We start from the raw sequence: 27,206 nt of genomic DNA on the forward strand, positions 1-27,206 counted from the left end.
TGCAGCCCCACCAGTGCCCAGTACAGGGGGACAATCTCTGCCCCAGCCCTGCTGGCCACACAGTTTCTGATACCAGCCAGGGTGCTGCTGGCCTCCTCGGCCACCTGGGCACACTGCTGGCTCATGCCCAGCCGGCTGCCGACCAGCACCCCCAGGCCCTTTCCCACCAGGCCCTTTCCAGCCGCTCTGCCCCAGCCTGTAGCGCTGTGTGGGGCTGGTGTGACCCAGGTGCAGGACCCGGCACTGAGCCTTGTTGAACCTCATGTAACTAGCCTTGGTCCATCGGTCTGGCATGTCCAGATCCCTCTGCAGAGCCTCCTGCCCTCAAGCAGATCAACACTCCCCGCAGCTTGGTGTTGTCTGCAAACTTACTGAGGGTGCACTTGAGTCCAGATCATCGACAGACACTAAGCAGGACTGGCCCCAATACTGAGCCCTGGGGGACACTACTTGTGACCAGTCGACAGGTAGATGTAACTGCATTTGCTTTCACTCTTCGGGCTTAGCCACCCAGCCAGCTTTTAACCCTGTGTAGAGCACAGCCACCCAAGCCATGAGCCGCCAGTTTCTCCAGGAGAACGCTGTAGGAAAGTTCATCTTCCTTAGAGGGAGGCTTTTTCCATTCTGCCATTTACTCTGCAATTTTCCTGCTGAAACCTCGCCACAGTAAGAGACAAATGTTGGAGGGATCTTGGCAAGATGTATAAATACCTGACGGGAGGGAATGAAGAAGAGGGAGCTGGACTTCTCAGTGGTGCCCACTGAAACATACAATTCTTTCTGAACACAAAAAAAACCCCCCACTCTTTCATTATGAGGGTGGTCAAACAACTTGCTTAGAGAGGCTACGGAGTTTTCATCTGTGCAGACACTCAAACCCCAACCAGACACGCTCCTGGGCAACCTGCTGCAGCTTACTGTGCTTGAGCAGGGGGGTGGACTAGATGATCTCAAGACATCCCTTCCAACCAAAACAATTCAGTGAAGTCTCATTTCCAGCTGCATGAGCTTGTTCAAATTCTCTCTCCCTGAGCAATTGGATCCTCTAGGTTTCCATTTCATGGCCTTAAGGAGAACATGACACATTGAGGGCTGACTGAACAACTATTGTAAAGCTGATCAGCATTTCACAGCATTGAAGCCTCATCTGCCTTTGCGTTGCTACACTGCTCTGCTCAGTTATATTCCTTGCAGTTGCTATTCCACTGGCAATTTTTGCCAGTTCACTATTCATGAACACTTCCAAACCATTAATAAAGTGATAAAAATCAGTCCTAATACAGAACCTTGTGGCAGCTTGCTATGAATCTTTTGCCAGGTTGCAAACTGCTTATTCACCTTCTTGCTTTCTAACTCTCCGCTGTTTGGACATGACAACTTCATCTCTGACTGCACAACCACCCAGCCTTCTTACCAGCTTCTGTGCCACAGCTTTCTGAAAGTCGAGCTCCTCTCATTCAGCAATGCCTTTGATATTGTGCTTGCAGAACCTCACGAAAGAGACACAAATAAACACGTTGATTTCTGCACAGGTATTTCAGGAGGTGGAGGAGGGAAAAGAACTGCTGCAAGGCAGAACAATTTTGCTTGCAGGGCTCTGGGCCTGATTACAAAAGTCAGACAGTATGTCAAAATACTTCAACAAACGAGCACAGCTAGTAGCAAAAAGCTAGAAGAGGACTCTTGGGATCTGGGGACTATTGACACGTGCTGCATTACAGCGCCATTGATTAAAGTGCGTAAGTAGCCTTGAAGGCAAATAAGAGAATATAGGACATGCATTGCTTCCTACATCCACAGCTGTAGGACTAATGAATCTCCTGCCTGTTTTATCCCTGACCAGAGTGCTCGGTGGCCTGCATACAAGGCCTTGCATTGTCTTGCAGCTGACCAAGACAAAAACATGTTGCGGCATGTACAATTATGCCTGTGTGCCTCCTTGCACACACACACACACACACACAGGGTGTTTAAAGATTGGATGGGTGAAGCTGATGTTTTTAGGTCTCTAATGTCTCCTTTGCAAGCTCAGGTACTGAGTCAGGAGTCATAAGCTCTGTATTCACGTACAAATTCCCACATTCCTGCTGTATGACAGCTTCTGGTTTTCCTTGGTATACCGGAAAAATGGGGGGAAAGTAACTGCAAGATACCTGTGTCAAGTTTGTTAAAAAAAAAAAGGTAAGGAAATCAAAAGATAACTACAATAAACAGAATATTTCCCATTGCAAAAAAGACTATTTGGTGCAAAACACCTGAAGAACAAATTCAGGAATGATTCATGGCATATTTTTGAAACACTACCATGCAGTAAAATAACCAGATTTACACTTTCTCAGCTCATAGTTTTCATATAGCAATTCCAATTTTCTCAGGTTGGTAAGTTACTGGACAATACATGTCGACACAGTACGATTTATTCAGTTGATTTCCTGAAAAACTTATGAAACATTCTTAGCTTAAAGAACATTCACTGACGACTAGACAGGCCCTACAGAATTCTGCTCCTTTCCTTGAGTAACACCAAAGATTTTGCTGGTGTAAATACTGGAAAAACAAATTTAACTTTTGGGTCAAACATTCACTTCATTTAAACATTTTCTATTTTTAAATGCTGCTTTAATAATCCTTCTTGCTAGGAAGCAGTTAAAATTGCTGTGGGAAGTGATGACAACCCACAATCACAGTCAACATGACTAATTTGTTTTAAACATCAGTGTGTCACCTTATTAGCACTACATTCCATAATAGAATTGGATAAACTTTCTAGAGGTTAATAAGATGCAGAAACTGAAAACTAGTTTCTTACCACCTCAAGCAAGATGCAACTTCAGCGAATTGTTTTACCTAAGAATATTTATTGTACACGTTCTAGGCTTTTGACATGTTTAGAAGTGACAGCTTGACTTCAAAATATGTTTGTTTTATTAAAAGCAGGCTAAGAAATTAAACCCTGCGTAGAGTAAAATACTTTTGCCAACCCAACATTTTTTCATCTTCTTCAGAAAGAGAATGAAAAAGTCAATTACTTGCACAGCTCCAGCCCAGAAGACATGCTTTGCCACCTGCCAACAGCTGCTGCTGACTTCAGAAGTGACATGTACCTCCAATGTGGGATTTTATTCTGTATAGTCAACTTTTAAGTGGCATGCTTTAGTTACACTTAGGTATTGGTGGTGGAACTCCCTTGATTGCGGAAAATTTACTTTTGCTCCTTCTTACTTCACTTTAGATCACTCTTTGGAAACTGATCACCCATTTTGTGTAGACTTGAAAACAAATTATTTCATGATCAGTATTTTTGAGCAAGTAGTATATACTGGTCAGTGCAGTAGTATGCACTCAGCCTAACAAAATGGTGCCTAGCCAGTGGGGAATGGAGGATGTAACACTTTTAAGCACTCCTTATGAATCCCCAGTACATTTTTAAAGGGCGCTGACTCCAGTTAATTTGATTTCATTTTCCCCACAGTCAGCAAAATCTGGTATGAACAAGCTATTGTACCTTATGAAATAATTCTACAGAACTATTCAAATCTGATTATCTGATGATCAGTCATCGTTACTAATCACAGCTAGCAGCAAGACAGAAATTGTTAACATTTTAGGATTAGTGATTTTTTGAAGCAGCAGCATTGAAGCAAGACAAGTAAATGAGTTTGGAAAGCCTTCAGAATGTGCACCTTAATTACAAAGGTGCTGCTTTTGCTAAGTGAAAATGCTGCATGTTCAGCAGTTCAAAAAACACCATGAACTACAATTTAGGAGCATCACAAGATTTTGGAACTAAATAAAAATCTAAAAAAGAAGTGAAGATTACTAAACATTATTGAATTATATTGACCATAATTCTCATAGCATGTGTGTGTCAATCTGAGCTATAGAAGTGATTTTATTATTGCTGATCCACCAGAGAAATGAGTCCATCTGTTACAATTTGCAGTTACCAGCTATGACTCCACTTAGGACTTTGGCCATCACTCCTGGCACCCTGGGAGAAGATGTCTGACCACCTGTTGGGACCAACAAGAACACAAAGAGGATCTTCAGGAGCACCTTTGCTAAGGAGTACACACTATACAGTGGCCCATATTCAAACAAAAATTGTGGTTCGTATCTTGGAAAGTGGACAACTTCACAAGGATGAAATCTTAGCAATTCAATACCCTTTTCCTCAGTGCTGTATTTGCTCAAATAATGCCACTTGCAAAGCAACTGCAACAGCTCTTCCTCAGCGACATGCTAGAGCACTGCAGGAGCCAGGTTTCCCTCCTGGAAATCTTGAGGCTTCCCTAAAACCGCTGAACCCCTTCTCAGCTGGGGCACAGCCAGCAAACCACCTCCTGCCGACGTGCCAGTGATGCCATGAGCACTTGCTTACCTGACAAGAAGCAGTTTTCTCCAGCAGCTCTGCTCACCAGGGCCTTCAGGAGGGCACGCACCCACCACGCTGCGCGCTCTCCCTGCACCCCCCGGGCCACCAGAGTGGCGGAGGTTACCGGGAAATGGCCTGGCCCTTGGCCTGGTTCACAAATGATGCAAAAAGCCCTCTATCACTTCACTGAAGGCAGAAGGCTGCAGCCTCCTTCCCAACGAGGTAGGGAACATGGTGCCAGCAGACCACCACCCCTGCCCATGCCCAGCATGGCGGGGGTGTCAGACCACCTCGCCACGGCACAGGGCACCGTCCACAAGTGGGCAGCTGTGCCCCAACGCCACCGGCCCCGCCACAGGGCACCCGTGGGGACACACGGGTGCCTCACACCCCCCAGCCCCACCACGTACGCATGATCAACATCTACCTACGTGCACATTTCATACATACCTATACAGCTGGGGGTTTTTACTTTACAAACCTAGAGCTTTAACATACTTCAGGTTATCGTACTCCACATTATCTATCACACTTCACTTATCTAACCTGAAAGCACTTGTAGAAGTGAAATTATTCCAGTAGTAGTTTTGTATGAGACAAACACCTGGACTATCAAACAGGTTTAAATTATAGCATTGACAAAATTACCTTTAGAAGCTGGGGAAAAAAAAAATCAATGAAATGCGATGAGATTAGATGGGTTATTAAAAGTTCAGTTAGGCCAAATGCCTAAAAATGGTCATTTCACTGATACAAAGTTTTTTGGGTTTTTCTTGCAGAAGGAAGCTGCAGAATTAGTCCTCTCAGTTTCTTTCAGCACACATCTTCAAAGGCATCTAACTCTTACCAGAGACAGAAAAAGTTTTGTCTTCAACTCACAGTCATCGCCCCTTCTGAAAAGTGAACTGATAGAACTTGTAAGCCTCAACTGTTTAATTGTTCTGTAGGAAATAAAATGGATCCTGATTTAAATTATTTTTTGCCTCAAAAAACAACGCTCAAAGTGTGACAGGATCAAAGATCCTCCCTCACTAGAACTTCAGAAACTTGCTTTCACTGCTTCGGTGTCAGGCAATTTGTTGTATTTGGTTTCTCTTCTTCCCCAGGAGGCTAAAGTCAGAAGTTTCAACAGCAACAAAAAGGGCTAAAGCTTGCTGCTGTCCAAACCCGCAACCTTCCAGTGAAAATTTAATCCTATATATAAGGATTTAATATAGAAGGATATTATATATGAGATTTTCTGCTGTTTTAAGCTGGTATTTCCCCACTTTCTCAGTGCTATACTGCTGCTGAGGAGAGGGACACTTGTTTTGCAGTGAGCTGACAGTGGTTGTGATATAAGCAGTTAATGGTGATGACAGTTGTTTTCATTTATAGTCCAAGCCTTGCAGTACAATCTTCCAAGATGAAAAGCTAAACACCTAGTGACAATTTTAACTTGTTCCCAGCACATACAAAAATGAATACATACACTTATTCAGAGACATTACTCAGAAAGTTAATCACAATGTTATCGTGCCATTATTAGCCAAAAGTATGTCCATCATTCCTGACAAGAGCCTAGGTCAACATTATTTACCATGCACTAAAACAGATTGCAGTTAACACTCCACCACGTGAGGTAATGGGGGTTCGGGGGTTAGAATGTCTCAGAGAACAACGCAGACAGGCAGGTCTGGCTCAGCTGCATGCAGCTGTGCTGGCAAGTTTGACCTGGCTGCAAGACACTTGGAGGCTCCGGCACACAGCAGAAATGCAGAGAGCATGCGGCCCTTTTTGGCCAGGGCTGGACTACAGAGGGTAGGACCTACCTCCCTCTGAAACATCAGGGAGCACCATTCAGTGCTGCGCAAGTGATCATACCAAACTGTGATAGAAAAGTATTGCTTCCCAAACCGAGGTTTTCTGTACGTCATGCATTCATGCAGTACAGGGTCAAAACCCACAAGGCTGACCAGATCTGTGCTAGGTTTACACTGAGCCAAAAGCTGAGGGTCTCTGCAGATTAACTATGCAACAAATGCAATTTCAGTCAAATGCCACCCGGTTCTGGTAACTATAGTTCACAGCTGAAAGGGACTGTGAGCACGCCAAGTCCCTTCCAAGCACCAAAGATAACTAGCCCAAACTCTTTAATTGTGAGAATTGATGCTGGTGTACGATTGAAGAAGCGACATGCAGATAATGTACAAACTGTAACAATTCTTCTAACAAACCTCCCTGCACCAAGGTAAAAAGCAGGAAACAATGTCTAATCAAACAACTTCTGCAAAGAGATGCCGGCAGCTGGGTACAGGGGAGGTTTTGCATTCAGAGGTGCAGAAGCCCCAACAGCCTCTGGCACTGAAGCCGAAGGAGGAGGAGGGAACGGTCAGGCTTCCTCTGCAAACAGAAGGAAGGTTTCAAAAACGATTACTACCCGAAGGGCCAGTAAAGAAAAAGATTCAGTTTTTTTAAAGCATCTGGTTGTCTGGTAGGTTTATTAAAAGCATGTAGGTGTCTTTTAACATCTAATCCCCTCAGGGGGCGGGGAAGGAAATCTACCTTAATACCTTAATCATCCAAGAAAATAAAGTTCACTTCAACTTTGAAAGTGGAAGATCAGAACTTCAAAGGAAAATCTCAAAATGGAAAAGGGCCTTCTCTCCGCCCTCCCACCCACAAGGTGCTGAAGACAAAGGCACACAGAAATGAGCAGCTCTACCCTGTCGTTCCTGCAGTCACCCAGGTAAGTAATAAATAATTACAACTCAAAGAGAGCCTCGCATTTGCAAATAATTATGTCAACTGTGACCACCTAGGCTCAAACTTCTCAGTAACAATTATGAAGTATCCTGATGATAAGTCTTTGATGAATAAAAGCCAAGAATTGAGATACTGAACAATTGCAATTTTAAGCAGCCCAGGTATAGCCAAGAATTAATTGGAATTAATTACTCATCTACCTCTGGTGATTTCCTCTGTCTTATGACACCTAAAAGTAAGATAGAAGGGGCTCAAGAAAGCAAGAAATCTTTCGTAACAGAAATAAAGAAATACGTGGTAAAACCGCAAACCCACATTTCCAGATAGAGATACACACTGATATTCTATAACACCACTTCAAATACAATGGAAGTGTTAAAATTAAGTTTCTTTCTCTCTGAGACAATTCAAATGGGAATTAGCATTCTCTCATGAAGGAGTATTTCTGCTCACAGTCTTACTGCCTTCCTAACTCCTTCTACTTGTATGGTGAACACACAGTCAAGAAACAGTAATACGAATGGGAGAAAGTTATAGATACATTTGATATATATATCAAGACAAGCACCTCCTGAAACTGAATTATACTGCTGGATTAATACACACTTCTCATTAATATAGATTACTAAATTCCTTCAGACCTCTCAGTTTATGACAGCTTCGTGAACCAAAAAGCCAGTAATGGTACCAAAAAAATAGTACTACCTAGGACAGCATATACGATGTTAGGAATCATGGAAGTGTTACTCTGATGATATAATGCTAACTACATTATTAAAAAACCAACAACATAAAACATTACCAAAGTTAGTTTAATAGCAACAGAAACTAATTTTTTAACACAAGTTATTTTCAGCTTTCAGTAGGCTCTTCCATACAAGATGGAAGGCTAGAGTTCTTTATTTTTTTAAAAGGGAAATTGGACACAAAAAAATCTTATGTCTGCTCATTTAAAAGCCTTGTAAAAATTCCTGTAGCTGTGCAACTATTTCTGTATCCACTGTTTCCATAAGTGCCTGAAAACCTTGTTCTCCCAGTAATTCCTGCTGTGCCTTTAGCTTCTCATAGACGAACTGCTGCAATGAGACAGTGTGTACAGGGTCCTTCAGTGCAAGCTGTGGAAAACATGTAAGAGAAAATTATATAATAATGCACTAAAAAAATACTCTGAGTTACTCATCTGTTTTATAACCTCAGGTCAAGAAATAAATCTCCTTTTCTTTACACTTAATTGAGAAACAAGAGGAAAAACTCCTGTAAAACGAAGAATAAATCATTATCAAAACCAAGTATCAGTTTAAAACTATTGGAAATAGTCTCAAATCATGCACCCAGACTGCTGTAAGATTTCACTCTTCTATAAGATAAAATAATTTCAAAGCTGCTTTGTTAATTACTGCTGAATGAGTTTCCCATAACTCCTAAAAAACACACCAGATATTACCATGATAAGCACTTTAGAGATGGGGTGAACTATGGTCAGTTATACTTTATCAATAAGGAAACCAAACACCGAAAATGTTGAACTAGTTTAGATTATATGACAAACAACAGCTAAAAGAAACTGTTCATGTGCATAAAGAATAGACACACTTCTTCAGCAGTAGTACCTATACAATCTCATCAGTCCAGCTGGACTATGCACTTTTCCCTTGGGTAGGGAGGGACAGAGTATTTGTCACTATTTTCCACAAGTTAATTGCTTCTTCATGAAAGTAAAAAAAAAAAGTAAATGAAAGGGTTACACTGACAGAGGACCTACTCAATTTCAGTATCAGAAGACAGGTTGGGCAGGTTAAGTTCAGGGATAGTTCTGCAGCATTCATCCCTCAGTCCACCATGCTGGAGAAAGGTGGGGACACCTGAAGCTTGCAGCATCCTAAAGTAGTAGGATCTTGAAATAAATGGGCAATTACTGTAGACCTGTGACCTGTTCATCTTGGTATCAAACAACACTACAGTTTATGCTGGAAGGTCAGGAAACAAAATGTAATGCTAGATCTCAAAGCCCACTCCAACAGCAGACTTCAGACTTCGTAATACCCTGCTATAGTGCTATTTCCAAAGAAATGAGGCATATTAAACATGCACAACTGCTCTTTTGGCATGATAAAATCAAAAGTATTTGAATTTTAATATGGAGTGGAAGACATTAAACCTTAAGATTATTCACCTATTTATTAAGCAATATTATTCCTAAAACAGGGGGAGATACTGAGTGAAACAGACACATAAATATAACACAGAGTAAAACATCAAAACCCTCTGTAACTACTGCTACAAAAAAAATTAGTCTTATTTCTTATGAACAACTCCAGTGAAAAACTAGGCTGCTTTTTAGCCTCTTCTATCAGTGCTTGCAAGTTCTTCTTTCTTATTATGGTCATCTCACCTTTCATATTGTAAATCTCTTAATCATTCCCTCAATATTGGAATTAAATTTTTAAAAAGATTTCCAGAACTTGAGAGATCTCTTCAGTTTAAGTATGGACACATTGATACTAAAAAGGGAGCAAGAATGCTGGACATAAAATACTTATTCATCACAACAGTTAGTACCTTGTGACTGTGATGTTCTGTGGAAGACTGGAAAAATCATTTAAGAGGGGAATGTATCCTTTACTTTTAACAGTGACTATAAAATGGAGACAGATGATACGAAAATTTCCTAACACCAAAGCTTTTTAACAGTGTAACTCACATTAAATCTGTGCCTAATTTGTAACTTAGGTATATAAAGAGAAATTCTACCCCAAACGATGAAGTATTACTTCTAGTAAACCACATTATCATGTAAAACTTAATCATTTGGCTTATTATATTGTAACTTATTTATTTATTTTCCCAAAGATATAAAATTACAATTAATTTAGTTTCTTGCCATACTAGCACAGAATTAAAAAAACTCCCAAACCTGCTATATATACATATAAGCATCATCTAAAACATGTACCAGCATGGATAATTCAAGTTTAAATACAATAGACTTTTATTGGTAAACAGTTATCCTCTCCATAGTTTCTAATAAAAAGCTGAGAAAGCTTAACTCCCTTCTTGAACAATGATACCAGAGTTCTTCAAAACATACATTAAGGGCACATAAAAATTAGTCACCTGAGGTCTATACACTATGTGCAATGCAAGGTCATGAATCACTCTCCACCTAGTTACATTTTCCTCTGTAATTGCAATGAGGCTAAAATACAGCAATATCTGAAAACGTCAATTACAGAAAGTTATCATAAACTTATAAAGCACTGTTGTAGCTAAAACTCTAGTAATTATGAGCTATGAATAATAATAAAGAGAGGTACTAATGACAGGATAAAGAGACAGATCAAAGAAAAATATCTAGACTCTGTGAACATCGGAATGTGATACTTGGCATGGACCATGCCAGTTTACCTTTTTTCTCATATTAATGGCCTTAAAAGTTGCAAAGCAGTATTATTTTGAAGGAGAGAAGCCATTTATCTTTTCATTATTGTTTTATGAGGTTTAAACTCTGAGCCCTGATACAAACTGCTGATTCAGCCATGGAATTTACAAGAGGGTAGAAAACTCTCACAGCAATTAAGTGGGACAAGACTAGAAACTTTCTTAAATCATCTGCAGATTCCCTTTAGGTTGTTCTTGATCTTCCTCTTCTCATTTCAAATATTTGTTCCCACTTCTATACCAGATGCCGCTTGGTACTGTAATTGTTCTAAATGTCACATGAATTGAGTGTGTGCCCTGGATGTTCATACAGAGAGGAAGAAACTCTGGTACAGGTGGGTAGGAGCGGGCCCAGGTTGATGTTTTGTTTTTACAGTTTCTCAAATCAAATGCTAGCTGCACTTTCAAAGCCATGATTAACAATCGTGGTTATTATTTGACACTTCTACTACTAGTGACCTACCCAAATGACCTGTATAATTTTGAAATAAACAGCCATGAGAAGTAGCCAGTCTCAATTTCTGCACCATCCACAAAAATTTATACCAAGCAATTTCAGCTGGGATTCAAAATAAATTTATAGCAGACTTTCTTAACAACTAGAGTTTGCTTGCTTTAATGGCTGTGACAAATTGCAAAGGAATAAGAATACAGTGAATACTAAAGTTAGCTTTAAAAAAAATGACAGTATAGAAGACTCAAGTCTGAAATATATCCGGAATAATCAGCTAAATATGGGAAAAGAAGAGTGAGCTACTCTTACAAAAGAGGACTGAGAGGAGAAAACTAATGGATTCTTATAATGCTTAGGAATCTAGAGAACAGAGTAACCATGGAGATAGTTACATCTAGACTATAAAATCTGAAACAAAAATTAAGCTTCAATGTTTGTGCATGACAGTTTATTCCGTGTAAACCTTCTATGAAACAAAGGTGTTTAAATCATAAGCAACTGCTTACAGAAAACAGGAAAGTGACATGCAAGGGAAGATACTTTTCCCACGTAAATCAAAACCTGCTTTGTCATTTCCTTATCAGTTTTGGCTTGTACTTACCAAAGCACAGCCACTTCTCTTTATTCAATGGACATTGTCTCTATTGCATGTAACCCCAGAACAGTTCCCTCATTATGACTGCATTCATCAACACTGTACTGGTGCATTGTATTACATCATAAATCAAATCAATGCCCTACTTTTCATTTTGCCCGATATCTGCACTGAAGGTAGTTGTCCTGGTTTCAGCTGGGATAGAGTTAATTTTCTGTTTAGTAGCTGGTGCGGTGCTGTGTTTTGGATTTGGTGTGAGAACAACGCTGATGGCACACTGATGGTTTTAGTTGCTGCTGGGTAATGTTTATACTTAATCAAGGACTTTTCAGTTTCTCAGCCCCTGCAAGGGAGAGGGCTGGAGGGGCACAGACACTGGGAGGGGACACAGCCAGGACAGATGAAACAAACTAACCAAAGGGACATTTCATATTATGTGATGTCATGATCAGTATATAAACGGGGGGGAGCTGGCCAGGACCAACCAAGAGCTGCTTGGATGCTGGGCATCAGCCAGCAGGTGGTGAACAATTGTATTGTGCATCACATATTTTTTTTCCTTTGTGTTTTATTCCCCCACTGACCCCTCTCCCCCATCTCCTTCCTTTTCATTACAGTTGTCATCATTGTTGTGATATTTCATTTTATCTCAATTATGAAAATGTTCTTATCTCAGCCCATGAGTTTTACCTTTTCCCCCATTCTTCTCCCCAGCCTGCTGAAGCGGGGCTGGAGAGAGTGAACAAGCAGCTCTGTGGTACTTAGTTGCTGGCTGGGGTTAAACCATGACAGTAGTTGTCCTGGTTTCAGCTGGGATGGAGTTAATTTTCTTCTTGGTAGTTAGTACAGTGCGGTGTTTTGGCTATGATGTGAGAACAGTGATGATGGCACACTGATGGTTTTAGTTGTTGCTGGGTGATGTTTATAGCAAGTCAAGGACTTTTCAGTTCCTTGGGCCCTGCCAGCCAGAGGGCTGGAGGGGCACGGGAAACTGGGAGGGGACACAGCCAGGACAGGTGACCCAAACTGGCCAAAGGGACATTGCATACCATATGACGTCAATGTGAGTATATAAACTGGGGGAAGAAGGCGGCAGGGGGGGACATTTGGCCTTACGGTGTTTGTGTGATGGAGCCCGGCTTCCCTGGGGATGGCCGAACCCCTGCCTGCCCGTGGGAAGTGGTGAGTGAATTCCTTGCTTTGCTTTGCTTGTGTGCAGCTTTTGCTTTACCTATTAAATTGCTCTTCTCTCAACCCTGGAGTTTTACATTCCTTTCCCATTCTCCTCCCCATCCCTCTGGGTGAGGGGGGAGTGAGCAAGTGGCTGCGTGGGCTGGGCTGCCAGCTGGGGTTAAACCACAACAGCAGTCCACAGCAAATCTAACAACTCTACATTCCTTAATGTGTATCCAAACTATTAAAGTTAACCTGTAACTGAAAAATTAAGATAATTTCTGCAAGAAAGTAATTAAAACTTTAGATAAACAGAAATAAAATCTGAATATATTCAAAGAAAACTAAGAAAATGAAAGGACTGTAGATTTAAATTCGCTTTGTTTTTTACATTTGATTAACAAACCAAACTTATCTCTCTCCTTATTGATATATAGACATATCAATTCCTATCAATAAAAGATATATGCCTATCAATATATGTCAAGAGACTACCCAAACCCGTGAAGAATAATTATTACCATTTGCAACAAACACCTAGAATTAAATTTAAACCTGCAAACTGGAAGAAAGTTTAACCAAATTTAACAGAGTCTAGAGATGCTTTTAAGAATAAGTGAATTACAGAGTTATCTGATACATTTTTAAGGACCATTGAAAATAATAGTTTCGTGGGTTTTTTAAATCTGAAATTGCAAGATACTAGGAATTTCTCTTAAGGCATTACTAATAGCAGAAGAATAAGCATAAGTGTATGTGTCATCTTTTTTTTTAAAAAAAATGGAACCATATATTGATTAATATTTAAAAGAAAAGCTTACTATCTAACCAAAAGCATCCAGCAGCTTAAAAAAAACAAACCCAAATTAAAACTATCAAAATCCATCCAAACTCTTTTCTGCTCCTACAAGAAGAAATAAAGTACTAAAGAACTGTTCCCAGATACCCTTTTGGCTACATGTAGGTCAAATGCATGACAGCAAATGCATGACAGGGACACACACATCTACTCAATCATCCAACTCTAGATTTTGCAATTACTCAATGCCAAGCAGTCAGACTATTTTATTCCACAGAATTTCTACACTGCAGTTTTCTGTGTGAGGAACCAGTTTTCCTGAAGTCTTAGAAAAATAAGTTAAATTATGAGATGCTGACAGATTAAGTTGGACAAAAACAGCACAACTGCATGATACCTAATCCAGGTAGCTTCATCTGAATCAGTGCTTTTTATTAACAGATCTTTACATTAAAAAAAGGTTCTATGCAGATCAATAACTGTTCAGGTAAAACACATAATCTAATATAATAAAGATTATTAAGTATGAGAAACTTGGCCTGCCATTACATTTTGGTAAGCTCCCTGCATTTTCCAATAAACCCTTTTTGGAGTATCTTAGTATTAAAAAGTCCAGAATTTGCGAATAGATGATGTTTATTTTGGCAACATTTTCCAAGACTGAAAAAGAAAGCAGAAGAGTTGTGGCTGCAAAGTTTGCCATCAAAGCATTTTTCTTCTTTGATTCAAGAGATGAGTTTTCCAAGAACAACAGATGAACCAAACTCAAAGGCAAAGAATTTAAGTCTGACACAAGTGAATTCCATAATCAGTTCTATAATTGAATAACAGATCTAAAACTTACCATTTTTTTCCTTTTGTCTTGTTCTGTGGGAGGTTCCTCATCTTCTGTACCTTTGGGCTCTTCAAAATGAAGCATCAACATACAGCTAAGAATGGGAATAAGAATAGTTTTAACATACATTGTGATTAAAATTTTTTTTAAAGCATTTAAGTGCACTTATTAAAACTAATATTAAAACTGCTACTGGTTCTGGACACTAACATGTGCAAGACACTGAACAATAATGTTTTAGGTGGACAGAAATGAGCTAGCTTCTGCAGTCATTTCTTTAGAGTTTTTTCTAAGCAGGTAAAGCAAAGCTTTTAAGTTTCCTATTTTTGTTTTGCTCCACCCCCAACTCGTAGTTCCCTACATGCACAGGTAACAGCCATATTTTAACTATTATTTTTGTAGTAAGTATAAAACCAGGAAAAAATGGAAAAAATGGAAAAAAAAAAGTACTTTAAATGCCAGAGGTTTTTCTGTCTCTTGAACCAGTTTGAATGGACTTTATAAAGACACTGCTGCAATCTACAGCAAACATGCTTTAGATTCACTTTACCTTCCCTACATTGAAAGAATACAGAAATATTCCATCAGTTTACCAAACTTTTCCTAGAAAATCAGCTTTAAAAAACAAAAGGATTTAAAAACGTCTCAGGTGACAACAACTTGACACTGTGTATTAGGTATGTTTTATGGCAGGAAGGACACATAATTCACATATTACAAAGCACTGAGACAGACGCACATTATTGCTCATGTTCACCCCTGTACTACTGTGCATTTTTCATTGCTGCATTCCACTAGCAGGTGAAATGTTCCTGCAGCTAAATTGAATAACCTGTTTTACAGTTACTAAAATGGAAAAAGTTGTGATCCTATGTGAAAATGTTCAGATTTACTGTTTATATATTCAATTTATTATTAACATGTGTTTAGAGCTGTATGCAACCCTTGCTAAACAGCATGGCAGAAACGTCAGATCAAACACAGAAGCCACTTCCAAAAAAGGTATTAGTTATTTCAAAATAACACATCAAATCTCATGTCTCCTTATAAATGCCATGATTTCTCACAATTCAGTATATGAAAGTAAAAGGAGACAAATACGTCAATTGCCAAAGCATAAAAGATTTAATTAACTTTTCCAGTCCTTGGTATGTTTTAGGTACCACAAAGAGTAATTCAAAAAACTATGAGATGAGGGAATAAGAAAAAAGAGTTTGTATAATCTGCAGAACTGTGAGTATTGATGAGACAAGACTAGAGCAATGGAATAACGCTCCTCTTTCCAGCAAATGTGAGGTCTGTAATTATCACTACAAGGCAAAACACAGAACACTAGGAAACCTGCTGAGCGTAATCCCTTGTACTTACTGTAAGCCTGGGCACCATGCAATAATTTTCATAACCTGATCAAAACTGTTTAAAGACTGTTGACACCTTTTATCTCTGCACTGGTATTTGGAAAGGCTTTTCCAAAATCTCACTGCTCTAGCTAAAAGTGTCCTGATTTCTGCTGGGATAGAGTTAATTTTGTTCCCAGCAGCCTGTGTAGAGCTGTGTTTTGAATTTGGTGTGAGAACAATGTTGGTAACATGCTGATGCTTTTAGTTGTCACTGGGTGATGTTTACACTAAGTCAAGGGCTTTTCAGTTTCTCAGCCCCTGCCAGTCAGAGGGCTGGAGGGGCACGGGACACTGGGAGGGGACACAGCCAGGACAGGTGACCTGAACTGGCCAAAGGGATATTCCATACCATGGGTGTTATGCATGGTATGTAAACTGGGGGAGGGGGCAGGGGGGTGTGAGTGAGTGGGTGCATGGTACTCAGTTTCTGGCTGAGGTTAAACCACGACAGTCCTTTTTGGCACCAAACATGGTGCAATACAGCAGAAATTTTTTTAAAACGGAGGAAAATAGTCCAAATCCTTCTGGGAAAATTGAACAATGTAATGGACTATTAAAGACCAAGCTGAAAGCAATGGGTGGTGGGACTTTCAAACACTGGGATACTCATTCAGAAAAAGCCACCCGATTAGTCAGTGCTAGAGGACCTGCCAGCCAAGCTGGTCCTGCCCAGTCAAAGCTTTTATGTACTTAGAAGGTGATAAAGTTCCAGTAGTACACCTTTAAAATATGCTGGGGAAAACACAGTCATTCCTGCCTCAGGCAAAGGCAAAAAAGGGATTGCTTTTGCTCAAGGGCCTGGGATCACTTGGTGGGTAATGCACAAGGATGAGGAGGTTCAATGTGTGCCTCAAATGGATTTGATTTTGGGTGAAAACAGCCAATGCATTGAATTGTGCAATGGTAACTGCTATATGACATTGTGTACTGTCACTTCCATATATCCATTATTGCACCAGCTGCCACAAGGCACCCATCTCTACCACTTTGTATTTGGAGATCTGAACCCAACTCCCCTTCAATTGCCACACCAACCAAGAATGACTTAGGTGAAACGAGATCCTGAGTTTTACACATACCTTTCTGATTCTCTCCCCCATCCCTCTGCAGCAGGGGGCTGGGGGTGGGTGGGTGGGGGTGGGGGGTAGGGCTCGGGCATGGGAGTGAGGGAGCAGCTCCATGGTACTTAGCTGCCAGCTGGGGTTAAACCACAAACACTTCCTTAGAATTTCCAGTTTAAATGTATTAATGGTCAACTTCCACTTAAGCCAACACTGTCATTTAATTTGTAGAATGTACTCCCTGTGCATGTTTACGCCCTCTTTCATTCTTTAGTGGCTGCATTTCTATATTGCTTCAGCCTCAATCTTCCTATGCTAAATGTTGTTTTAGTCTGCACTACAGTAATTAGATATTATGAATACACGATTTTTTTCTGAAGTTCAGGCTTAAATCATTCTTCTTCAACCTGGAGAGCCAGAATAGCACACACAACTCCAGATTAGTGCTCTCACTTCATTTACTTTCAGACTATGTCGAAAGATATAACACGTCAGAATATTTCAAACAGTTCATTCAGTGTCTGTCAAGAGAAATGGTTTTGGTTCAGCATGACTATAATTTTATAATGCAAAACACTGTGTCCAGAGTTTGGAAAAATACAATGACAAGTTCTATAAGCCTTCAAGCTTAAAATATGAAATTAACTAGTGCGAAGTTTTACTTATTTCTCAGTGAGAACTCTTTTCACCAAGTGCTGGCAAAGCAATGTTGAGAAATCGAAGGGACACTATAACATTGTCTCTGATAGTAAATAGAACACAGCACCAAAGCACATTCCCAGACTTTGGGGTTACCTCTTCTATACTGAGAGTTGGGGGGGGGGGGGGGAAGAGGGAAAAGTACTTTTGCAAGCAATTCTTGGGCATATTTCAGGCTCAGCACTAGTGTGGACTATTCTCAGTGTGCACTCATGTGCATACCACCTGTTTTAAGTGGAGCAAAACTTAATAGATCCTATGCAGGCTATTCCTTGCCAGCTGGCTTCAGTGTCAGCAAACATCCCCTTAAGCAATTAATTAATTAGTTCTGCTACAGTCTGTTCCATTATAAGTAATTATCTGAAAGTAAGAAAATGTTTAATTCTTAGAAACCGGTAAATACTGTTATTAGAATAGTGTGTCTGTAAGGACATCTTGCAGAACACCTGTATTTGATGTCATACAACTCTCCATCATTCTAAAACTACGTAAGCATTAAGACAACAAAAATCTCTGTCCTAAAAAATCCTTACTATTCAGTGTTTTTTTACTTTTCCATGAAGTTTTACATCAATGGAATACCATCAGTAACCTGGAAGTCAGGAGGAGATAAATGAGTGTGGGGCTGGGTGGCAGTGCACTCTGAGCACCCCTGACACCACCTTCCTGCCACAAATGAACTCTAGCTCCCAGCTCTGGAAACTGTCTTCTAAGGTATGCTCTGTAGCAGGAGGTGTGTTAAGTGGAGCAACTGAAGGGGAGAACAGTCTTTGTGGGACAGGTGTTCCAAGTTCTCCAGGCCATGAATTATTCCACACTAGGTCCACTAAATGAGGCTGAGGCATTTTGAAAAAGATCTTTGTTAAACTGCAGATGTCACACTCAAAGAAACTCCTGAGTTACCACCCCATCAACATACAAGCTTGCTGGATTGTAATTTTAGATATAATAGTTAAGTAAGCAAAAAGATAATCTAAGCATATGAACATTTTTAAGACATCATTTAGTAGACAGCTTAATGAACAATATGAAATTATACTAATTTTGAGCCCTCCCTCTGCCCATTACAACTACTTTCCCTTAAGACTAAAACTTTCCTATCTTACTAAAACACTCACTCTTGTGAAAACAGAACTCTAAAAAGCATGACTTAACTGCCTACAGATTTTTCCAATCAAAACACTATATATAAAATAGCACTACTACCCCAGAAATTAATTAGATTTTCCACTTACTCTTTGTACGTTCCTGTTTCAGGATCTTCAGTCATAACATCATGCAGCCCTTCCACTGAAATGTTGATGATACCACAAAATTTATCTTGGATAACACTGAAAAAGAACAAAATTTATCTTGGGTAACATTGGAAAAGAACAGGAAAGTGACTTAGCTAAAGGAACTAAACAGGAAATTTGCTTAGTAACTGTAGAGCACATTTACTGAGCAGTATTTTCATTGCTTACTGCTTAGTCGAACATGCTATCAAACAGCTAATTCAGTTGAGTTTTTTTATTACACAATGACTTCAAAAATAGTCAAGAAACATTATTCTTAAATAGAATAAAATCTCATGTGCACCTACTGAAAACCTAGAAATAACTGCAAATGTAATAGAAGAAGAAATACATTAGCACAGGACTGAAGAACTGAGTGGGGAGGGCATGCTCCTGCTAGCATGAAGGTCAGAACTGGCTTCTGTTCCTAACACATTTACACATTTTCTTCCATCGCTATCCAATCCAAAATCTACACGCAAACTTGTATAGACGGTAAACTCCCCTACTGTTTTCTCTCCACAGCCTCAGGAGTATTTCGTCACCTTCCCTAGGCAGCTGAATGACACCTAGTTCTGCAGGAATACTTCTCTTAACTGCAGAAAGAAAGGTGGGGTGGGATTTCTCTGCTTAAACACAGGCACCTCTGGCTATTTGAAACACTAGGCTATTTAAGGTAACTGCAAAGAGCTGGTAGGGATCACTTGGGATCTAAGAGAGACAAGCACCTTTCCCCAGCATGAGCTGAAGGCTAGACTAGATATACCCCAATACCCTAAATGACACTAAACACTTACATTTATACACTTGCTCCAGCTTTAAGAACAGATGTGACAGTAGGGCAAGTGCACAGAAACACTAATTCCCCATGATTGGTAAAGCTGGTACCACCAGCTCCTGGTCAATGGACAGCTGCTGTTTGTGATGAATTTCCTGCTACTGTGGACCTAATGCCAAGGATGCTATTTTCAGAGGCTGGTGCACGGACTCCCACTCTGTGAGCTACAAAAGGGTGAAGACATACAACAAGTGAAAAGCTGTTCATCTTGGGGGATGACTGCTAAGGTTCCAGCTACAAGCAGCTGAGAAACAGAAAAGGCCTAACTGGTAATGGTAAACCACAACTCTTCCTGCAACTGCCATTGACTGAAGCATTTTATTACTCCCTTATTCAGAATTTTTGGCTTCTCTTTCCCCAACAGATGCCTGCTTCTGCCTACTAGACAGCAGCAATACGTCCCCTATTTGTTTAAAGGTACTGAATACTAAGTTAATGTGTTGTGGTTTAATGGTAGTTTTAATGTAGATAAATATATTTCTTAATATTCTTTCACTTCCATTTCTTATTTGGGATGAAAACTGAAAAACTGCATAAACTTGTACATTAGTTACTGCATTTGAAAAACTTCTTGTCAGACAAATAACAATTTTACATATATGACAAACAGACTTTATACAGCAATCGATGCTCTGGAAAAAACACGTATCAAGGTAGAACACTAGGTACATAAAGTATTTATTTAAAATTTAATTTTGATAATATTATGACTCAACTTACAACAATTTTGTATCCAAAAGATTATTTTTCCCCCTTATTTATTCAGCTACTGTTGAACACCATGATCTGAACTGTATTTTATATCACAAAACTTGAAACTCCCCAATCCCACAAAATGAAAATGGACACAATTTTAATTGTTTGGCTTATTCTTACTATCACTGTCAAGTATATGTTTTACAAGAAACCTTCTTCCTTGCCAAAAAGCTTCCCCACCTCGTTCGGAACAGCAAAGTATTACATGCTGTGAGACTGAACCTGTGGGGGGTTCCGCAGACAGCCAGCGAACAGCCTACTGACCACACAGCACTGCCGAGAAAGCGGGCACTGCCCACTCAGCAGCCTGCAGGACAAGCCCTCAGAGACAGAGCAGGTTTCTTCACTTGAGTCAGAGGTTCCTACCTAGCACACCTCCCATTAAAGCTCTTTTTCTTCATACTTTTTTTTGAAACACAGCTCCAGGAAAATGCCACTGATGTGGTTAATTTTTTCCAACATGGGAAAGGAAACAGATGTCCTTAGACTCATGTCAATAGAGGACAAGGGGCATTCAACTGAGAACAAATGCAAACACTTTGCACCCTTATATAAGTAAACTATGCCCTGTACATATGCACTATTTAATTAATAATACGGGTTGCTATCCGTCACCTGGTAGTTATGTTTCTTCCTTCCAAGCTGCATATGGAACCCCTAACTGCCATAGAAATTTTATGTTGGGAGGGAAAAGAAAGGCATTTGACCCAATGAAGGCATAGCCTTTCCATCAGCTGCAGGGCTAATTATGGTCAATCTGTTCAGGGAGGTTACTTTAATTAATGAACATGTAAACAAATTCTGTAGGCGTAGTGCTCATTAACCTTATGGGTTTCTTCCAAGCTTGCAGATTGCTAGGACGAACACACAAGGAGGGTCATTTCAGTAACTTCTGTTTCCAAGGATCAGTGATACCTCCTGAAGAAACTGAGGACAGCGACTGAAGACGCAAAATACTGTTCTTGATAGTTAGCTCCAAAGCACATAGAGAAATCATTGATCTCCTTACTTGGAGAGAGTATTTTTACTTTATGGCATAAATATGAGGAATGGTATTTTACCTCTCTCTTCAGTGAAAGACAATTCATGGTAATTTATTTTTTTTTGTTTGTTTGTTAGGAAAGCAAAGCTAAAGAAGACAGAACACCTTTCAAAGTGGGGTAACTTGCCTGCAGCTTTCACTAAATACCTTTTCTTTTCTCCCCTTTCTTTTCCCCTTTAAATGAGACATGAAGTTTCTTCTTACCGAAGACTCACTGAAATATTTATCAAGCATAGAATCATTAACAATGCAACTATTTTTAGAATACAAGACACATGCTGGTGAAAAATAAAGACAGCAAAGGTTCATTGTGATTTGGAAAGAAGAAACCTCAACTGAAGTTCAGTGCAAATATAAAATGCATCAGGCCTTATTTTCATAGAAAAGACAGCCAAGGAAAATAATGTAATACTTTTTAAAAAGACTAAAATTGGCCTGCTTGTTTCAAGAAATACTTTAGAAAGTCACATGAGTAGATTCAGAAAAGACAGGGACACTGTATTTAGATGAATGTTTGAAATCAAACAGTTAATATTGTCCCTACCAAAATCTTTACTCCAGAGGAAGGCACCATTTAACCAGTTCCCCCTTTGAATTGCATATAATCCAGATCAGCAAAATAATAACAACAGCGTCAAGTTATAAATGTTTTTACTTTTTTTTTTTTACAACCACCACTGCTTTCCCCCAGTTATCAGGACAAAACCTCATCTGTTATGCAGCAAAAATATCAAAAAACAGAACCAGAATTAAAGCATTATAACATCTGTAAGTTGCTAGGATTAACCCACTCCAGAATTCAGTTTCAAAGATACAATTAACACACATTAATGCTGTCTGTAAATACAATTCACCTTGCCTATAACGAAAACAAAATGTAGCAAATATTAGGGCAGCTTGTACATGAATAATCTCAAAACTTTTATTTCAAAGTTTGCATAATTTGTCAGATAAAACCTTTGCAAGGGAAAAAAGCCAGATCACATCTGTTCTAAAAATAAGTAATACTTTTTGTTTTCTCATTCTGTCTATCATTTCTAATACACTCAGCTATATATTCAACATCTTTATTACCCTGAGGTTTTACTCAGAATCTGTATTTCCATTATATAAATAACCACTGTAAATATTTATTATCATAAAACATATATAACGATAAATTTTCAGGGGTAATTAAATAAAATGGTCCCCATGTCTGCTATGCATCTTCCTCAGCCTATCAGAAAGGGAGAAAAAATTCTGTGTGAGAAAACATACTTCATTTTAGAGTTTAAAAGTAACATAAGAAACTTTTCCACTTTTCTACCTCCACCAGGGTGAAGCAGCCAACAGCAGAAAAGGGAAAAACTTTAATTTTGTATCCTTACTAGTGTACAGTAGATTTGAGAAAGATGGATTCTTTATTCTTATCTCATTAGCCAAGAGAAGAGGCAGAGTGGGACAGAGATTACTTTGCACATATAAATGTGAGCAATGTAAATGACTATTTCACATACACACACCCCTCTTAGGAACTGCACAGTGCTAAGGAGCTCCTAAACTAAGACAACTTTCCAGGGGAGTACTACAGCTGACCATAAAGTGCCATTTTGCTTCATAAGGGTAGACTTAAAAATCTGCTAATGACTAATTAATCTAATGATTAATAGTTAGATGCATGAACCACACCTGTAAATGACAGAATCTGTTTCCTAGCATGAACGTTTAAAATACAAAAGTTACTAACTGCAAAAGAAAGGTATATCCCCCACAACTGCATAATGAATCTCCCAATTCCTTACTAGTCTAATCCAAATTGTTGGCAAGGTGGATATTAGAGGACGACTCCAATCCAAAGTACAGCTTCCAACTGCTCCAACTCTTTGCTTGCAAAAACAGCTCTGACAGTACCGGCTTCCTTTCATGCTACATCACTACAGACAGTGAGATTCATACCTGGCAAACAACTCCTACAGCAGCTGGAAGGGACACACTTCCAGAGTGAACTTGTCATGCCCTTCTGTTGAGCTGTGGAAATCAGAGCCTAAAACAGAGCTGTCTCCCACCAAATTTTTTTGAGAACTTGTTTTCTTCAGTCTCAACCTTTGCCACTCCCAAAACTCCTCTCTAACAAAGGCACTGCAGCATTTCTAGCAATGAAAACATAGTTAACTAGCTTCCACTGAATTTTAAGTCCACTATTTCTGAAGACATCCATATAAAATTGAAAATCTAGAAATACAGCACATAAAACTGCAGAACCTGCTACTCTGCAATCACTGACTGTGCAGCTGTTGTAAGTGAAAACAAATCTAACACTTATCATGAGGAATTATGTAGGAGAGGCGGAAAACAACAAAAATGGATTAAAGAGGAAGAGACCATAATGGATCAGCCACCTAAAAAAAATTTAGCATGAACTACTCAATGTTTCTTTCCTCAAAAACATCTACCCATTACATTTAACATCTGATGTCCAAGTAGAAAATTATAAAAAAGTTTTTACTCAAGCAATCCAAAATCGTTTAAGCTTTTGTCTAAGTAGCTGAATTAAGTGTTCCATAAAATAAAACTATTTTATTATACAGTAAAATGCACTATTAAAATATAGTAAATTAATATTTCATGACATTCAATTGAGACACTTAACAAGCACCAAGAGGCACACCTGCACATCCAACACGCACACAGTGCAGTCATAGCACTACATATGTACTAGTAGCAGATAGCATCTGTAATTTCTGGAAAGCAGCTGGAGATGGACAAACAGCATGATAGGGAGCAGCACAACACAGCCACGCACAGGAGTTGCACCAGCAGAAAGCAGGCGGGCTAGAAAAAGAACCCTGATGGCACCAGCAGAAAGCAGGCGGGCTAGAAAAAGAACCCTGATGGCAGTTCTGGTTGTCTGGAGAATGCCCTGGTCTCCAGGCTGGATGCTGGAACAGCAAGATACTTCCACACTACTTCAATTGATCCCATGGAGGACAGACAATCAAAACATTATTCTCCATTTTTCCTTGAGTAAAATGACCTAACGATAAATTGTACTGCCTGTAAACCAAGCGGTTTAAGCCTCCAGGGCACAGGCCTGTAGAAGACAAACAGTATCACCAAAAGTCCCATTCAGCTAGGTGAACATTTTACAGGATTGGACTATCTGGAATATACTTTTATGTTCTATTTCTTCCTGAATGAAGTTTAAATTACGGTATCACAGACATGCAGGTTGACAATAAAGCTACACCACACCAGACATCACCTGACAATAATGCAATAGAGCATCAATATTCAAAATGGAAATATAAAGTTAAAACAAATGCAAGCTATATAGTGAAATAACATCCATCTTTCAAAGATGAAGCCTAAAATCAGCTCTCCACTAAGACCTTACACTTCCAAATATACATCACAAATATGTAAATATCTTCACCAGTTAATCTAAAATTATGTATTTACAGTGTAGTATATTTCTTACGTAGTACACCTCTTATCTAGCAAAAAACTCCTGACAACTCTTTTATTGACAATAATTAATCAGATCTATTACCTTAGATATAATAAAGTTGGTCAATTTTTCAATCCAATAGAAATCTAGTTTTCTTATTAACTCTAATTTCAGGTATTTTCATAAAATGATACAGATGCATACAAACAAAAAAATCATTTTAATATACTCATTATACAGACCGAATACACAAATTTGTATATTAAGATATCATACATATGAATAAAATTATTATAATTTTAAATTTCTATTTTCCTCAAGAGTTTGAACATGCTAGAGGTAAATATACTAATTTTTTTCCCCACTGTGATGATTAGCAGAGGCAGAGTAGAAACTACATTACAATAAATAGATGAAGCATTAATGTTTTTTCCCCCATTCTCCCAGGTTTCTTGGCTTCCTGATCCTGCTAAAACCTGAGGTTTTGCTTGTTTCAAAGCTTCAAGTTAGCTGTGGAATTACTATTGAAATTTATACCATTAAGTATTGCAAAATAAATATGTGTGTACTTTATACTGCACATATGCTTGAGTTATAGATGAATGATTCCTTCTAATAAAATAAACATCAAAATATGCAGGAAGCAAATGATGATGCAGAACCCAAATTATACCATTTTCCACAATTCGACCAACTGATTTTCATCAGTGAATGTATTTTTAGAAAACTGAATTCTTGATTTCTTGACATTTCAGACCACAATAAAGTTAACATCAAATGAAGTGAGATAAATTACAATGATGAGTGTTCAAATAATATGACCTGTGCCTGACTTTCAGATGCTGTTCGCTTGAGCAGCCTAATTTGGTCTAGTTCTGAATGCCCCATTGAATTCCGAGTTAGAGACTGCACTGGGTCTGTTACGTTGTACCTCCCAGGCTGATAAAAACCATAATATTCTATTCTCTTTTCCCCTGAGTTTTCCAGCACCTTTAGTTTCTGCCTAAACTGAATAATTTTACAGGTTAAGAATAGGATCACAGCACAAGCCAGAATGAAAAAGGCTAGTAAAATGTCAAAAGCCTGATTCAGCTTTTCAACCTGCTGTGTACAAAACAGGGATGTTTTTAACGATACAGGAGCAGCATCTGTTGGAAGTAACCCTTTTTCTTCTATGGTTCTGTTAACAGGTACAATCTGTGCTGGCATTTGCACTGCTAATGTTGATAATACTGTAGTTGCCCGTGATAGAATTTCAGCAGCATTTTCCTCATAGGGCAATGGGTTAGCAGCTGTAGCTGTAATGCCCTCCCAGAAAGCAACGTATTCAGTTTCTGCATTGACAAACTGCTCAAACGGTTCAAATGTGTTGTGCCTGTTTCCCTTATGCCACGCCATCAGCAATGTGGTAGCACTGTGACGGACACCTGCCGACCCCAGACTCCAGGCTGTATCTGGGCTGGCAGTAGGGTCACTGCAGTTTGCAAACTGAGTCCACTTAATGTAATGCAAAGGTCTACCACGCATACTCGGGGGATTCCAACAATGAATTTTTACAGAAATAGGAGATGATGCTAACCAATTAAGTAACCCAAGCATTTCGCAGCTGCAGTTCCAAGGATTATAATTTACCTGTAGATGAGTTAAAGATGCTAAGGGCTTGACCACTTCAGGGTGTAACTCAGTAATATTATTGAACGCTAAGCTGAGTATTTTAAGTGACTGCCCCATTTTTTCGAAGGTACCACCACCAATGCTGGTTATTTTATTTCTGTCTAGCTGCAGATACATTAAATTATTCAATAAAGCAAAAGTGCTGGAATTTATATTTTCTAGATCATTATAACTTAAGATTAATTGACTAAGGTTGCTTAATCCAAAAAATCCATTTACAGCAATATGGTTTAGCTTCATGTTTTTTAAAGAGAGATATCTGAGCTTGGTAAGTCCTTTAAATGCAAAAGGATTTATCGATCCAATGGGATTGTGAGACAAAGAAAGTCTTTCAAGATTTCTGAGCCTTCCAATAGCTTTTGATGGCACAAGTGTTAAATTATTACCTTCAAGAAACAAATATGCGAGGTTTTCAAGATGATGAAATGCTGAATCTGATATCCGTGAAATCTTATTATTGGCTAGGTTAAGTGTTTGGAGACTTATCATTCCTAAGAAAGTCCCACTTCCAAGGACACTGAGACGATTTCTTTGAAGTGTTAAATATCTAACAGAAAGGAGATCACTAAATAATCCTCTGGGAACAAAAGCTATTTGATTATTCTGAAGATATAAACCATG

General features: G+C 39.1%; 1 protein-coding gene across 5 annotated transcripts in view; it reads right to left on the bottom strand.

Annotated features, from left to right (window-relative positions):
* Positions 1-7,911: 7,911 nt before the first annotated feature.
* IPO11 (importin 11) overlaps positions 7,912-27,206 on the bottom strand; it is a 99,822-nt gene continuing 80,527 nt past the window's right edge. For all 5 annotated transcript variants that reach the window (XM_056325413.1, XM_056325416.1, XM_056325414.1 and 2 more), the window contains exons 31-33: positions 18,810-18,905; positions 14,424-14,508; positions 7,912-8,235 (exon numbers count right to left, since the gene is read on the bottom strand). In XM_056325413.1, the coding sequence (XP_056181388.1) occupies positions 8,071-8,235; positions 14,424-14,508; positions 18,810-18,905 (346 nt within the window). In that variant the 3' untranslated portion in view covers positions 7,912-8,070. The remainder of the gene's footprint in view (positions 8,236-14,423; positions 14,509-18,809; positions 18,906-27,206) is intronic.

The sequence above is a fragment of the Falco biarmicus genome, chromosome Z (genome assembly GCF_023638135.1).
Source record: "Falco biarmicus isolate bFalBia1 chromosome Z, bFalBia1.pri, whole genome shotgun sequence".
Lineage (NCBI taxonomy): Eukaryota > Metazoa > Chordata > Aves > Falconiformes > Falconidae > Falco > Falco biarmicus.